Source organism: Gopherus flavomarginatus, chromosome 5 (genome assembly GCF_025201925.1).
Source record: "Gopherus flavomarginatus isolate rGopFla2 chromosome 5, rGopFla2.mat.asm, whole genome shotgun sequence".
NCBI classification, from domain to species: Eukaryota; Metazoa; Chordata; order Testudines; family Testudinidae; genus Gopherus; species Gopherus flavomarginatus.
The window spans coordinates 41,664,115-41,680,651 of record NC_066621.1 but is presented as its reverse complement, the minus strand read 5'-3'; the positions used below and the strand labels follow the sequence as shown (position 1 = coordinate 41,680,651).

At 46.2% G+C, this 16,537-nt stretch overlaps 1 protein-coding gene across 2 annotated transcripts in view; it reads right to left on the bottom strand.

The window, feature by feature from the left end:
- Positions 1 to 16,537, bottom strand: part of LOC127051008 (NACHT, LRR and PYD domains-containing protein 3-like) — a 572,024-nt gene that overhangs the window by 10,775 nt on the left and 544,712 nt on the right. For both annotated transcript variants that reach the window (XM_050952784.1, XM_050952783.1), the window contains exons 10-13: positions 12,009 to 12,179; positions 7,532 to 7,702; positions 5,731 to 5,901; positions 3,414 to 3,584 (exon numbers count right to left, since the gene is read on the bottom strand). In XM_050952784.1, coding sequence (XP_050808741.1) covers positions 3,414 to 3,584; positions 5,731 to 5,901; positions 7,532 to 7,702; positions 12,009 to 12,179 — 684 coding nt within the window. The remainder of the gene's footprint in view (positions 1 to 3,413; positions 3,585 to 5,730; positions 5,902 to 7,531; positions 7,703 to 12,008; positions 12,180 to 16,537) is intronic.

Sequence of the window (16,537 nt, the reverse complement as noted above, 5' to 3'; positions counted from 1 at the left end):
TGTTACTCCTGGGGGAATTCTGCATATCGTTCAAAATTCATTTGTCTTGAATAATTTTGTATTTTCCCTCATAAAAAACATTTTGGGTAAAAGGTGCTGCAGTTCCACCTTTTGCCCACCAGAAGCCGCTCTGGCGCCAGAAAGCCAGCTACATTCATGTTCTAGCTCCACAGCGGCCTCTGGTGGGCAGAAGATGAAACTGCAACACTTAGGCAAAATATATTTTATGCAGGAAAATACAAAATTCTATGCCTAGTGCTGCAGAATTTCCCCAGGAGTAGAAGTTTATCACAGCACCCTGCCCCATGAAGCCAGGTTAGGACAAAGTGGGGCACATAGGGCTGCTGGGGGGGAGAGTCACAGACTGGATTCAGAATGGCTAGTGTAGGGGGAGGGACAGACTGGAGCATGGAATCAGGATTTAGTGGGGTGACAGCAGCCTGGGGACAGGGGAGGGGGCTGCAGAGACCCATGGGGATGAAGGGTGTGGGGACAGGGGCAGATGTGCCTGACTGAATGGGAAAGGCTTGAGGTCAGCTAGGGTCTGCATGGGGGAGACTTCCCAACACCCAAACAATTCCCCTAACCCACCCCAAAGAAAAACCTCCCATCCACACCCAGCACCTGCCAGGTTCACTCCTAGGTTCCTTCCCTCTTCCTCAGCTCCTCCATTACCCCTGGCTCCCCCAAGCCTTTGCACTGCTTCTGGCAATTGCAGTAAATACAGTTCTGTATTGTCATTTAAATGAATTCACAAAGTTCTGTATTAATTTGCCTGGTAAGGAATCTATTTGTAAAAAAAAAAAAAAAAAAAAAAAAAAAAAAAAGCCAGAATCTTTTTGGGGGGAGTCTGTTTGTTACAGACATACTTGCTGACAGGTATTTTGAAATAAAGTAAAATAATTGTTACTGGTATGATTGTATGGTGTCATTTTGACAGGATATGCAGAATTTTTAATTTTTTGGTGCAGAATTCCCCCAGGAGTATAGTGTGTATTTCCCTAAGGAATGCTCAGCATAGTTGAAGGGAAAAGTATACTATTTCTAATCAATTGGGGAGTCCTAACAATAACCTATAACAAACTGCTGGTTCTGTTCTGGGCACTCCACCACCTAGAATGGGATGAAAGGAAAGGACAGCTTTGGGGTTGGTCTTGCTTTCAGCAGGGGGTTGGACTGGATGACCTCCTGAGGTCGCTTCTAACCCTAATCTTCTGTGAATCTAGGACTGGGCCCCAGGTTAACCTGAGAGAGGAAGGAACACAGATCAGCATCTCACCAGTAGGGGGCGCTGTGTTAACCAGAATGACAAGGAAAGAAAAGTGACATCCTGGGCACAGAAGGGATCAGACTGATAGAGCTGGCCAGTGTGGGTGAGGGTGAGCAGCAGGCTGCAGGCAGCAAGGGGAGAAGGCTGAGTAGCAGCATTCTGAGAGCCAGGACAAAGAGGCAGGTGAGAAGGTGAGAGCTGATCAGGGAAGCTGGCTGTGGCTGGCAGGGGCTGGGAGCAGCAGCAGGACACATGAGGAGCAGCCTGCAAGCAGGAGACAAGAGGCAATAGCTAAGATTGGGTGATAGGAAGAAAATGCAGAGGGACCATGAGGAGATCAGAGATGACAGGGCTGAGCTCTGGCCAGTGGGGCCATAGACCAGACCTGAATTATCTGCCATGAGAAGGATGGTCCGGAAGGGCACCGGGGGCAGCCCACAACTGGCTCTCAGTGACACTTGCTGGCTAAGCTGTGTTATCAGTAGCTGGGTGGCATTGCAGGTTTAGCCTGAAATGACAGGTGATGAGCAGGAGGGATCCAAGCCCCTTTGTGGTAAGACATTAATACTGATGTTATTTATTCCTATGCGTTCTTTACAGCTAGTTTGGGAGAACAGATAAGTGTTTAATTTTCTTCTCTTCCCAGCCCTTTTGGGAAAGCTGGAGTGATGGCTCCAGGCTGGGGGAGGGGAGAATGTTGTTACTGGGTTTTAACATCAAAATATGCTGCATTTAGGGTTGGCTAAAAGCCACTGGACTGTGTCCTCAGCTGCACCATGTTCACCCTCAACACAACTGACTAGACTTGTGGGTGAGGAAACCGGCTCTAAGTCACGTTTCCACTCTCCTGATCCTGGGTCGGATACAGAATCATGGGACTGGAAGGGGCCTCAACAGGTCAGCTAGTCCAGTCCCTTGCCCTCAAGGCACGACTATTATCTAGACCATCTCTGACAGGTGTTTGTCTAAGCTGCTCTTAAAAATCTCCAATGATGGAGATTCCACAGCCCCCCTAGGCAATTTATTCCAGTGGTTAACCACCCTTGCAGTTAGGAAGTGTTTTCTAATGTCCAAACCTAAACCTCTCTTGCTGCAATTTAAGCCCATTGCTTCTTGCCCTATCTGCAGAGGTTAAGGAGAATAATTTTTCTCTCTCCTCCTTGTAACAACCTTTATGTACTTGAAAACTGCTATCATGTCCCCTCTCAGTCTTCTCTTCTCCAGACTAAACAAACCAAGTTTTTTCAATCTTCCCCCATAGGTCATGATTTTTAGATCTTTCATCATTTTTGTTGCTCTTCTCTGGACTTTCTCCAATTTGTCCACATCTTCCCTGATATGTGGCTCCCAGAACTGGACACAATCATCCAGGTAAGATAGAGTAGAGTGGGAGAACTACTCCTTGTGTCTTGCTTACGACATTCCTGCTAATACATCTCAGAATGATGTTTGCCTTTCCTGCAATAGTGTTACATTACTGACCCATATTTAGCTTGTGATCCACTATGACCCTCACCTTCTCCTGTCGACATAGCAACTTCCTCTCAGGGAGGTGGAGTTACCTACGTTGATGGGAGAAATCCTCCTGTCAGCGTAGATAGTGTCTCCACTGAAGTGCGACAGTGGTCCTCCTGCAGCATTTTAAGTGTCAACCTGGCCTTAGAGGAACCTCAGATTTCTGTGTTACCCCAGTGGCTGTGCCATCCTAGGATCTGACACAGCACCATGAACTCTGCCCAGCCCCCTCCTGCCCCAACATATGTCTCCATGCCCCTCCATACACACTGTACTGAGGCAGGGGGATGGGAGAGGGGTGGTGTAGAGTTGGCCACACATGGTTAACACTACTTAAGAATTACCCTGTGCCAGGCAGATCTTTGGCTACCCCTTGAGGGCAGCTGCCCCCCAGCTGCTTTGCCCTGATGAATACGGCCCAAAGATTGAGAGTTTATTCGATTGTTAATTAGTAAAATAAAACCAATGAACACATAAGTGGGTCTCTGTCTTTTCCTCAGGAGCACTGTGAGGCTGCTCCATGAGTGGGTTCCATGCACTGTAGGATATTGTGATCCTGGTAAAGAGAGCAACACACAACACCACCATATTAACAGGCACAGACTAAAGCGAACCAGCTGTTACTTACGATAGTTTCTCCAGTTTGCAATTCGGATGTTTCAGTCCCTCACACAGCAGCTGCCCTCCGGAATCCCCCAGGCTGATCTTCCACAGGATCAGCTCTGTCAGGCTCTGGCTGATGCTGAGGGCAGACGAGAGATGCCCACAACAAGCAGCCGTGAGAGCACAATCGGACAACCTTCAGAAGACAGACATACAGAGAGGGAAATGATCACTTGTTTATGTCCCATTAGCTTACAAAAAGTAAAATGGTGTAAGTCAAAGTAGCCCTCCCCTTACCTGAACTTACACATTCTTACACCTTCTTCTGGCTCCTTGGTTTTAAACGATCAGCTCAGACTCCCTTACACAATTGGGCACTAGGTGTAAATAGGTGCTGAGGAGTCTAAATTAGGTCTGGTCTACACTACAGTCAGGTCAATGAAAGGCAGCTTAGGTCAACCTAACTATGGAAGTGTCTACACTTAAATTTTGCCCCCACTGATGTAACTACCCAGTTACACTGACTTAATAACTCCCCCTCCATGAGCGGTGTAGAGTCGAGGTTAGCTGGGTCAATGCAATGTCAGTGTAGACGTTGCCTTACTTATGTCGCCTGTTCTTGGCTTTCAGAAGCCTTCCCACAATGCCCCACACCAACAGTACAATCGATACAAGCGCTCCTGGTGAGAACGTGCATGGCCAACACACAGAGCAAAGTGCAGACACGCACAAGCGGTGTAATCACAGTGGCAGCTGTATGCAGACATAAGTTAGGTCAACTTAATTCTGTATTGCAGACAGGGCCTTAGTCTAGGGCATTCTGAGTTTGAGGGACTGACTGAGAGCAGCACAGCCCCACAGGCCCTAAGGCTTTCCTAGCTGGACTATTGTAATATCCTCTATGTGAAAAATACCTCCATGGCAGTAGTGGGATTGTATCTCTCTGGGGGAAACATTAAAATGTATTTTAATTGCTGTTTACAGCAGTTTCTGGAGAACAACGCTATTTGTTTCATCCCAACATGTTTGGGTTAGTGGAAGCCAGTCTCCAGGGCTGGGGATGCTGATGTTCTAAAGGAAGGGACATGGCCACCATGTTTGTGTCAAGCACCAAAGAAAAGACTTTTATAACAATTCAGGAACAAGTGATTTCCTAGTCTACAATGGTAAAGTGCTAAACTCCAAACAACTGAAAAGCTGCCTGTATGGGACCCTGATACTGACTGCTCGAGAAGAGACATTCCCCCACCACTACTTATAGCTCCCTGCTGACCTTTATGAGGGAATCAGGTGATCCCTGCTCAGGTGTGCCTAACTAGGGCTGGCTGGCCCAGGTCTCCAGCCCTTAAGGGGAAAGCCACCTTGTTAAACTAGCCCAAAATACCACAGAACTCACTTCCATTCACTCACATCCATCTCATCTTCCCTCCTCTCGCTTTGTTTCTTTTCCTTTCCATTCTCCATTGATGAGGAAGCCAGGCTGTAGCCCATTCTCTCGGAATGGTGGATTTAAACCCTGAGCCAGCTGTCTGTGCTGGACTGAAATAGCACCTAACCTCATACTCTATGGGTTTTATCAACTAAAGAGCTTCACAATCATTTACAGCTGCCTGGGATTGTTCCTGACCAGCCAACTAGACCTGCAGAGCTAACTGGACCTGCCAGTGCTGCCAACACCTGTGACAGCTGCTGCCTGGAGTGACGGGCAGGCTGAGGAAGAGAGGGGTGAAGCACGAAGTACTTACCAACAGATACCTGCCCCCAGAGGTAGTTCCTGGCTGAATCACTCTCTTTTTGCCCTTTGCCCTTTTTTCCCCCTCTTTCTGTTTCTTTGTCTCTGCGTTAGGTATTTCCCAGGATTAGCTCTTGTGATGGTGGTAAAGGATTTGAATGGAAGAGGGTTATTTTAATCAAATTAGGAAAGTCACCTATAACTGTGTTCTCCTTCACACTTAGTGAGTAAAATAACCTGAGTTTCTACACTAACTTGTACTGCATTTCCAGTATCTGAAGAGCCAATGTGTGATCTAACTTCTTATCTAGTACAATATGATCCATTTACATGGCAGGGGGTTTTCTTTCCCACTCCTTTGGAAGACGGTAGAACCCAGATTTTTAAAGGTATTTAGACGTTTCCTCTTCAGAGCCTAAATCCCACTGACAGTCATTTAGACATTGCAACACTGAGTGCCACAATGCTGAAATACCTTTAAAAATCTGGGCCATGGTGCTTTTCAAAGGTTGTTGGTGCATTCACACTGGTACTGTGATCTCAGGAGGAAGAGCTGAAATCACAATAGTATAAGCTTAACAGGCTCAGTCTAAAGGAAATCAGCTCTTACTGTATTTTCTGCAGTTTGCAGTGTGGATGTTTCAGTCCCTCACACAGCAGCTGCACTCCTGAATCTCCCAGCTTGTTTTTCCACAGGTTCAGATCTGTCAGAGTCTGGCTGGTGCTGAGAACGGAGGAGAGAGCCCCACAGCAGGCAGCTGTGAGACCACAGTCAGACAACCTGCAGGAGACAGAAACATACAGAGAGGGAAATGGCTATTTATTTATGCCCCATTCTTTACAGAAGAGTAAATAGTGTAAATCAAAGTAGCCCTCCCTTATCTGAACAGACACATCTTACACCTTCTTCTGACTCCTTTGCTTTAACAGATAAGCTCAGACTCCTTTATACAATTGAGGATTAGGTGAAAATGGGTCTAGAAGAGTCTAACATTAGTCTAAGGAATTCTGAGTGTAAACCTGAGGGCAGCAGCGCCACACAAGCTCTGGAGCTTTCCTACCCGGAGTACTGCAATACCATTTTTGTGTTTCATCCAGGACCCACCAACTTTGTCATTTTCACTCCTGTGTTGATGACACTTGGGGCAATTTTTTTTATACATGGCTTCAATAAACAGTGGGGGTTGGGAAGCAGTAGTGCAGTGTAAGAGCCTTTTCCTTCACCTCCTGCTCCAAAGATACCAGTCTGAACCCAGGTCAGTGATTAGTTATTTCGTGGTTTTATGTGAGGAATATCTCCATGGTAGCAGCAGGACTGTATCGCTCAGTGCTTGGACCAAGGTTCTACTCCACATGCTTCTTATGCTGTTTCCCCACTAGGGTCTCGGTAACAGATTCTTTGAAGGGTCTGAGTTTCTCAGCTGTGGTGGTGATGCAGGTTTGGCCTAAAGCTCCCTCTGAGAGCAGATGAGGAAGTCATGACCTTCGGGTGGTAAACATTAACATTGTATCTGCTCATTTATTTATTTTTATAGCTGGTTCTGGTTCTTTTCTTCCTGGCCTGTTTGGGAAAGCGGGAACCAGTGCTGCCGATGCTGATGTTCTAAGGAAAGGGCCAGGGCAACCATGTTATCTTACTGTCAAGCACCAAAGAACAGACTTTGGGAAATAACTCACTCCTAACTGTGTTTAAACTGCAAAGCTAAGAGGTTCCAGTACAAACAATTGTGGACCCTCACCTTGATGTGTGTCTGAAGGGAACCTGTTTTTGTCTTACAGAACCCAAATCTGGGTGAGGTATCTAAGACAGTGTAAACAGCTGGATGTTTTGGAAACACATCACTAGGCCCCCAAAATTCCATAGAACTCACTTTCATTCACCTGTATCCATCTCTCATATTCCCTCCTCTCATTTTGTTTCTTTTCCTTCCCATTCTCTGTTGGTAAAGGAGACGGACTTGCAGCCCAGAGACTTAGCAACATTCTGTTGGAGCTGTGGCTTTAGACACTGAGCCAGGTGTCTGTGCTGGATTCGAATGGCACTTAATGCTCTGGGATTTTTATCAGCTAAAGAGTGTGATTAATTCTTGAGATGGTGACTAGTGATTCTAATCAAACTGCACATCTATCATTGGTTCTCATTCACATTAAATGAGTAAAATAACCCAAGTACCTATATTAAAATATACTACATTTACAGTGTGTGAAAAATAACTGTGGGCCCCAACTTTTATCTAGCAAAATCTGACAACTGCACAGTAGTGGGTCCTTTTCCTACTCTTTGGGAAGACAATAGGTGCTTTTCAAAGACTGTTGGTGCATTTGCAGCAGTGAATCCCAAGAGAAAGAGCAGAAACTACCATACTACAATGTTAATAGGCAGAGACTAAAGGAAACCAGCTGTTACTTACCCTAGTTTCTGCAGTTTGCAGTTTGGATATTTCAGTCCCTCACACAGCAGCTGCACTCCGGAATCTCTGAGTTTGTTTTCTCCCAGGTCCAGCTCTGTCAGAGTCTGGTTGATTGTAAGAGCAGAGGAGAGATCCTCACAACAAATAGCTGTGAGATCACAATCTGACAACCTGAAGGAGACACATATATAGAGAGGAAAATGACTATTTCTTTCTGTCTCATTGTCTGTGTTGTAGGGGGCAGAGACAGAGAGAGTATCAGACACCCTCAGAAGAGTTGGGTCCCTCCAGAACCCATCCCAGCTTATCTGGGAGATAAGGATGTGAGGCTGACAGATGTTCCCCGCTCCTAACCCTTCCCACTTCCCCTGACATATCACCCGTCCCAGTGTCACATTTTACCTCTCCTCTCCTCTCCGACTCCCAGTCTAATCCCTTCCCTGACCTGAGCTCCCAACCCTCCCCTACCACTCATCCACATTTATCTCCCTCCCCATAATCCTCCTTCCCTTGCTGCAGCCCCCAAACTCTCTCTTCCTATTCCCCCAACTCCTTCACTCCCCGGTCCCAACAAGCATTTGCAGCTGTGATTTTTTTCTTTTTCAAAAAGAGTTTGAGCATTTTTGGAATTTTCTACTGTACTCAGATTACATTTCCTCAAAATAAAAAAAAACAACCCACCCTTTGATGGAGACAGATTGAAGCCACTTCCTGCTGCTGCCCAAGGGTCACTTTGAACTTATAGCACCTGGGTGTTTCTCCACTTCAATGGCCATAAAAGATGCCTTTAAGCTATTCAGGTCCTGGGAGTAGTACCTCCCTAAAATGCCTCTTTGGCTCTGTGTCTGCACATGCACAGCGTAATCAATTTGACATGATAATATTTGGAACGTCCCTCGTTAGAGAACTAAACTCTTTCTTAAATAGCATTTTCATTCTGCTCCTCCAAAGAGGCAATGAGTGGTGCACGCACTAGCTAGGGTATGGGTCAAAGTATTCAGATCATGTGGCCATGATCAGAGCTACGGTTTGATCCCTAGAACTGCACACAAAAAATTTGCAGAATTCTTCAGTTTTATGAACACTTTTTTTTTCTGGGGGCCCCTTACTCAACCCCTTACTCAAATGACTCCAGACTTGGATCAGTAACCTAGCTCCATGTCCCCATGAAGCACAGCACATTTCAAAGGAATGCAAATAATCATGTGGCACATAGAGCACTTAGACCTTTAAATAGACAGGCAATCTCACTCTTAACTACAACGGAGCTGGCGCTCTGCTATAATATTCATAGAATCATACAAGTGCAGGACTGGAAGGGACCTCAGTAGGTCATCTAGTCCAGTCCCCAGCACTCAAGGCAGGACTAAGTAATAACTAGACCTGATGAATATATATTAAGATAATAACTAATATTTTGTTTTGAACAAGTCACTGTGTTCTCACTGGCCACAGCTCCTGAAGAGAAATCTAACAGGTGTCTGAACACAGTAAATCTATCAAGTAATCAGGGATGGTAAACAGGGGTACTGCAGCCTGGACCACTCCAGTCTAAATGTGGAGGAATCAACAAGGTTCCACCCTGAAAGAAATGAATGTGCCGGGCCTCTGAGTGGGAAGGGTGCACTCAGAGGGTGCATCTACACTATGGGATTATTCCGATTTTACATAAACCGGTTTTGTAAAACAGACTGTATAAAGTCGAGTGCACGCAGCCACACTAAGCACATTAATTCGGTGGTATGCGTCCATGGTCCGAGGCTAGCGTCGATTTCCGGAGAGTTGCACTGTGGGTAGCTATTCTGCAGCTATCCCATAGTTCCCGCAGTCTCCCTCGCCCTTTGGAATTCTGGGTTGAGATCCCAGTGCCTGATGGGGCAAAAATCATTGTCGCGGGTGGTTCTGGGTAAATGTGTCACTCATTCCTTCCTCCGGGAAAACAACGGCAGACAATCATTTTGCGCCCTTTTTCCCTGGATTGCCCTGGCAGACACCATAGCACGGCAACCATGGAGCCCATTCAGCTTTTTTTTTTACTGTCACCATATGTGTACTGGATGCCGCTAACAGAGGCATTACTGCAGCGCTACACAGCAGCATTCGTTTGCTTCTGCATGATGGCAGAGATGGTTATCAGTCGTTCTGTACTGTCTGCTGCCATTGTAAATTGGCAGTAAGATGACGGTTATCTGTCGTTCTGTACTGTCTGCTGCTATCATGGGGGCCCCTGGCTGAGGTCGGCTGAGGGCGCAAAGGCAAAACTGGGAATGACTCCCCGAGTCAATCCCTCCTTTATGGTTTCTAAAAATAGAGTCAGTCCTGCCTAGAATATGGGGCAAGTCTACTAGAGAACCAGTGTATCAGAGAGCACAGCTGCTCTGTGCCAGATCCCGCAGAAATGATGAGCTACATGCCATTCACGGGGGGTGCTCCTGCAACAACCCCACCCGTTGCTCCCCTCCTCCCCCAACCTTCCTGGGCTACCATGGCAGTGTCCCCCCCCATTTGTGTCATGAAGTTATAAAGAATGCAGGAATAAGAAACAGTGACTTGTTAGTGAGATAAAATGAGGGGGAGGCAGCCTCCTGGTGCTATGACAGTCCAGGCAAGACATTAAGTGGTGTGGAGGAGAGGAGTCCAGCATCCCGCTGCTATGATAGTCTAGGCAGTACAGAATCTTTTCTTTACACAGGAAAGGGAGGGGGCTGATGGAGCTCACCCCCAGTTGCTATGATGAGGACGGTTACCAGCCATTCTGTCCCATCTACTGGGAATGACCAGGAATCATTCCTATTTTTACCCAGGTGCCCCCAGCCAGCCTCACCTGAGGCCAGCCAGGAGCACTCACGGGCTGATGGTGACGACAGATAGCAGTCATATTGTACCATCTGCCACCAGGGAGGGGAGAGGAGCAGATACTGCTCTTCACTGCTGCAGCATCGCATCTACCACCAGCATTCAGTAGATGCAGGGTGACATTGAAAAAAGACAAGAAACAATTTCTTTCCCTTTTCTTTCACGTGGTGGGGGGAGGGAGTAAATTGACGAGCTATAGCCTGAACCACGCGGGACAATGTGTTTGAACCTACAGGCACTGGGAGCTCAGCCAAGAATGCAAATAGTTTTCAGAGACTGCTGTGGAGTATGGGATAGCTGGAGTCCTCAGTACCCCCTCCCTCCCTCCACGAGCATCCATTTGATTCTTTGGCTTTCCGTTACACTTGTCATGCAGCACTGTGTAGCCTGGAGATTTTTTTTAAACGCTTTGGCATTTCGTCTTCTGTAACGGAGCTCTGATAGAACAGATTTGTCTCCCCATACAGCAATCAGATCCAGTATCTCCTGTACGGTCCATGCTGGAGCTCTTTTTGAATTTGGGACTGCATCGCCACCCGTGCTGATCAGAGCTCCACGCTGGGCAAACAGGAAATGAAATTCAAAAGTTCGTGGGGCTTTTCCTGTTTACTTGGCCACTGCATCCGAGTTCAGATTGCTGTCCAGAGCAGTCACAGTGGTGCACTGTGGGATACCGCCCGGAGGCCAATACCGTCGATTTGCGGCCACACTAACCCTAATCCGATATACCGATTTTAGCACTACTCCTCTCGTTGGGGAGAAGTACAGAAACCGATTTAAAGAGCCGTTTATATCGATATAAAGGGCCTCGTAGTGTGGACAGGTGTGGCGTTAAATCGGTTTAACGCTGCTAAAATCGGTTTAAACGCTTAGTGTAGACCAGGCCACAGAGACAAAGAGGGGTCAAAGATGCAGCAAGCCTTGAACTGTTACAGTTAGTGTTTGTGGTAGGCTTAGTTCTTGTGGTGGAGGGAAAGGATTTGAATGAGGGATGGTTATTCTAACGAAATTGTGAAAGGATCTTGGAACTGTTTTTTCATTAATGGTTTGTGAGTAAAACAAGCTGAGTACCTACATTAAACTATAATGCATGTACAGTGCATGAAAGTCATTGTGTGATCTAACTTCTTATGGCTTTTTCAAACAGTTTTCCTTTCCCTCAGTGATACCTTACAACATTCACTTCTACCTGTAGATTTAAAAACAATTGGCTGTATTTCTGTGATGGTAAACAATACTCTTCTTTGTGTCCTTTCACTCTGCCTTTTTCTCTGCTTGTCTCAGGATTAATTGTGATAATGGTGGTAAATTAGTTGAGTGAATGAGGGTTCCTTTAATTAAATTGGTAAAGGATCCCAGCCCTGTGTTCTCAATCTCACTTACTGAATAAAAACTTGAGATTTTAACGTGCAAATGTGTTTCATTTAGAATATACTGTGAGACACTGTATTATCTTACTTTTTAACAAGAAAATGCAAACTATCAGCACAGCAGTGGGAAAAGAATGAGGGCCAGTTCTTGGGTTGGGGGATAGACAGAAACACTGTGATTCTTGTGAAAAGAGCTTAATTGTGACACTGTGTTAACAAACACAGATTAAAATGACTCAGCTGTAACTCACCATAATTTCTGCAGTGTACAGTCTGGATGTTTCAATCCCTCACACAGCAGCTGTACTCCAGAATCTCCCAGTTCATTCCCCCACAATTCCATCTCTGTCAGGGTCTGGCTGGTGCTGAGAACATAAGAGAGATTCCCACAACAAGCAGCTGTGAGACTGCAAATCCTCAACCTACAGAGACAAAAACATATGGGAGAGAAAAGTTTATTACTTGATTCCTCCCTGTTCGCTGTGATTCTCTCATTGACGTTAGTGTCTGTCTTGAAAGGGAATCATATTTGTTCATTCAGAAGAGACCAGTCACAGAGCTCTAGCAGGAGGCTGTAGGTTGGTCAGTACCAAAGACCCCTGTGTGGATTCCAGTACACGTGCCCCTGGCTCTGCCAGTCACCCCCAGCTCCAAAAGGGAACATTCAGATGAACTGAAGGGAGGGCAGCAGACTGCAGGGGTATTTGTAATGGGCTGGAGAATCCTAACAGTAGGCACTGAGAAACAGTTCAAACCCTTTCCCAGTGCTGCTATTCTGGTTCCTTTCTGCTTAAGCAAATGAAATCTAAAGCTGCTATGTAAGCTCCCCTTGTTACCCTGGATTTGAGGGGTGTGTGTACCCCAGAATTTGATCTAGCCAATTGCAACCACATTATGTCCATTCAGCCACCGTGAGTTAATAAAATAGAACACCACATAGTACAGGGTTAATTTGAAAGCAGGGCTTTTGAAGGCAAGATCAAAACTAGCTGGCAGTTTCTGCTAATCAAAATGGGTGGAGGGGAGAGAAAGGTAAATAACTGAGACTGAAAGAAGATAAGGGGATGAAACACCTTGAGCCTGAGCACTTCTGATATTAGACATTTATTGAAAGCTAGGAAAAGTGATGATTTTGTAGAGGTTATTAGGACCTATGTGTTTTGTGAAAGTTAGTTATAAAAGACTAGGTAATATAGTGTATTTTAGAGCAGTCCTCTGAAGCCACCTTGGGAGACATTTTTTCCTGACACCTTTTCTCCCTGATGGGTGAGCAACTGGCCACTGTGAACCTGCTGTTAATTACTCAATACCGCTCCAGATGTCAGGTAAATATCTGGGATGTTTTAAACATATTGCTTATGTCTGTGTTTGCTTAAATCTAATAAATTGCTGTTTTAGATAGAGCATGCTTACTTGCATTAATCTTTTATCAGGTGGAATTGCTGTGCTACCATTGATTTATTCTTGACACCGCTGGGAGTGAAATAATTAAGTTACCACTGCTGTGGGTTCTGAAAACCCTGGGTAAGATCCTGCCTTCCCCAAAACATTCCTCAGTGCCTAAAAACTAATCAGTCATGTCCGTGGAAGCCAAAACCCTTCCAAATTGGATGACAAGTTACTTTATTTTTCTCCCAGCCAGACTCTCAACTACATATACTGCAGGTGAAAGCCTCCCCCGCCGCTCATCTGTTTAACACAGCTAGATTCCTTACTCCCAGAGGGACTTTCTGGGGCTGGTGGAGAAATTACCTTCCTCTCTTCCCTGTATCAGACCCACTTACAAAAGGCTAAAGGGGGGGTTTACAGTACTTGTGAAACTAAGGGATTCACAGTGCATCCAAGCAAGTGCTCCTTTTAATCAGTTTCTTAGCTGGGACACATGATCTCAGGGTCCAAGTTAACCCCTCAGATAAATGGCATGCTGCTGTTTTTGTAAAGGGACCATTCAGCCTTACAAGAATAACATTTTAGTCACAGAACTGCAGGCTAGGGAATCTACTACTTTATTCAATTACATCTCACCAAGCTAAGTGTGGCGGGGAACTTTCCCTCCCGAAACAGGAAGTGAGGGAAGGCTGGAGTATGGCTCCATTGTCTAGTACTCTGGATAACTCGGTTAACTCTGTGATGACCATTTCACTGCAAATTTGCAGGCTCCACAATCAAAAACACTATGACGAGAGGGTATTCCTTGGACTATTGAACTACTATGGGAAGTTTGTAGTTAACCTCCATGCTTAACCCATTATTTAACTGCTACCTATGAAAGAAATCTGGGTCTGGATCACAGAATGTGACATCTTGGAAAACATAATTAAAATCTCTGCCCCTCACCTTCTCCTCCTACTAGAATGAGAGCAATAACACTGACCGACCTCAAAGGAGTGGTGAGGGGATTGCACTAAATTAGGTTTGTTAAGTGCCACCCAAGTGCAAAGTGTTGTTAAGGCCAGTCACTGGCAGAACGGGGCATAGATGGCAGGAATTCATGGCTCCTCGCCCTGCGTGTATTCCTCTGCTTCATATTGTCTGTAAATATAGATACAACATTTACTAATCTCCAACTCTGTGGCCTAGTATCTGGTTTTAAAGATAGTGCATTATAATGGGGCAGTAGCATCCCTAGTCTAGGGGTATGTCTACATTACGAGATTATTCTGATTTTACAGAAACTGTTTTTTTAAAACAGATTGTATAAAGTCGAGTGCACGCGGCCACACTAAGCACATTAATTCAGCGGTATGCGTCCATGTACCAAGGCTAGCATCGATTTCCGGAGCGTTGCACTGTGGGTAGCTATCCTATAGCTATCCCATAGTTCCCGCAGTCTCCCCCACCCCTTGGAATTCTGGGTTGAGATCCCAATGCAAAAACAGTGTCGTGGGTGATTCTGGGTAAATGTCATCACTCAATTCTTCCTCCATGAAAGCAACGGCAGACAATCATTTTGCGCTCTTTTTCCCTGGATTGCCCTGGCAGACGCCATAGCATGGCAACCATGGAGCCCGTTTAGCCTTTTGTCACTGTCACCGTATGTGTACTGGATGCTGCTGACAGATGTGGTACTGCAGTGCTACACAGCAGCATTCATTTGCCTTTGCAAGTTAGTAGAGACGGTTACCAGCTATAGCACCATCTGCAATTGGAAACTGGCGATGACATTTATCAGTCCTTTTGCACCGTCTGCAATTGGAAATTGACGATGATGGTTATCAGTCCTTTCGTACGGTCTGCTGCTGTCATGGGTGCTCCTGGTTGGCCTTGCTGAGGTCCGCCGGGGGCACATGGACAAAAATGGGAATGACTCCCCAGGTCATTCCCTTCTTTATGTTTTGTCTAAAAATAGAGTCACTCCTGCCTAGAATACGGGGCAAGTGTACTAGAGAACCAGAGAGCACAGCTGCTCTGGGTCAGAGCCCCAGAGATCCCGCAGGAATGATGTGTATGTCATTCTAGGGGGTGCCCCTGCAACAACCTCACTCATTGCTTCCTCCTCCCCCACCCCTCCTAGGCTACCATGGCAGTGTCCCTCCATTTGTATGAAGTAATAAAGAATGCAGGAATAAGAAACACTGACTTTTTAGTGAGATAAAATGAGGGGGAGGCAGCCTCCCGCTGCTATGATTGTCCAGGCAGTAGAAAATCTTCATTAGATATGAAAGGGGAGGGGGGGGCCCTGCAGGAGCTCAGCCTCCAGCTGCTATGATGAGGACAGATTTCAATCCTTTTGCTCCGTCTGCCAGGAATGACTGGGAGTCATTCCCATTTTTGCCCAGGCGCCCCCGGCCAACCTCACCGAGGCCAGCCAGGAGCACTCACAGGATAATGAGGATGGTTTTCAATCCTTTTGTACCATCTGCCATCAGGAAAGGAAGGGGAGGGGATGCTGCTGTTCAGCGCTGCAGCACCGTGTCTACCAGCAGCATGCAGCAGACATACGGTGACATTGAAAAAAGGCGAGAAACTATTTTTTCCCCCTTTTCTTTCATGGGGGAGAAGGGGGTAAATTGACGACATATACCCTGAACCACCTGGGACAATGTTTTTGACCCTTCAGGCATTGGGAGCTCAGCCAAGAATGCAAATGCTTTTCGGAGACTGCAGGGACTGTGGGATAGCTGGAGTCCTCAGTCCCCCCTCCCTCCCTGCATGAGTGTCCATTTGATTCTTCGGCTTTCTGTTATGCTTGTCACGCAGCACTGTGCTGAGTCCCTGCCGTGGCCTCTGTCTATGATAGCCTGGAGATTTTTTCAAATGCTTTGGCATTTCGTCTTCTATAACGGAGCTCTGATAGAACAGATTTGTCTCCCCATACAGCGATCAGATCCAGTATCTCCTGTACGGTCCATGCTGGAGCTCTTTTTGGATTTGGGACTGCATCGCCACCCGTGCTGATCAGAGCTCCACGCTAGGCAAACAGGAAATGAAATTCAAAAGTTCGCGGGGCTTTTCCTGTCTACCTGGCCAGTGTATCCGAGTTCAGATTGCTTTCCAGAGCAGTCACAATGGTGCACTGTGGGATAGCGCCCGGAAGCCAATACCGTCGAATTGCGGCCACACTAACCCTAATCCGACATGGCAATACCAATTTCAGCACTACTCCCCTCGTCGAGGAGGAGTACAGAAATCAGTTTTAAGAGCCCTTTATATTGCTATAAAGGGCTTCGTTGTGTGGACGGGTGCAGGGTTAATTCGGTTTAATGCTGCTAAATTCGGTATAAATGCATAATGTAGACCAGGTCTAGGTTAAGAATCTTCCTATGCTGCAAGGCCTTTT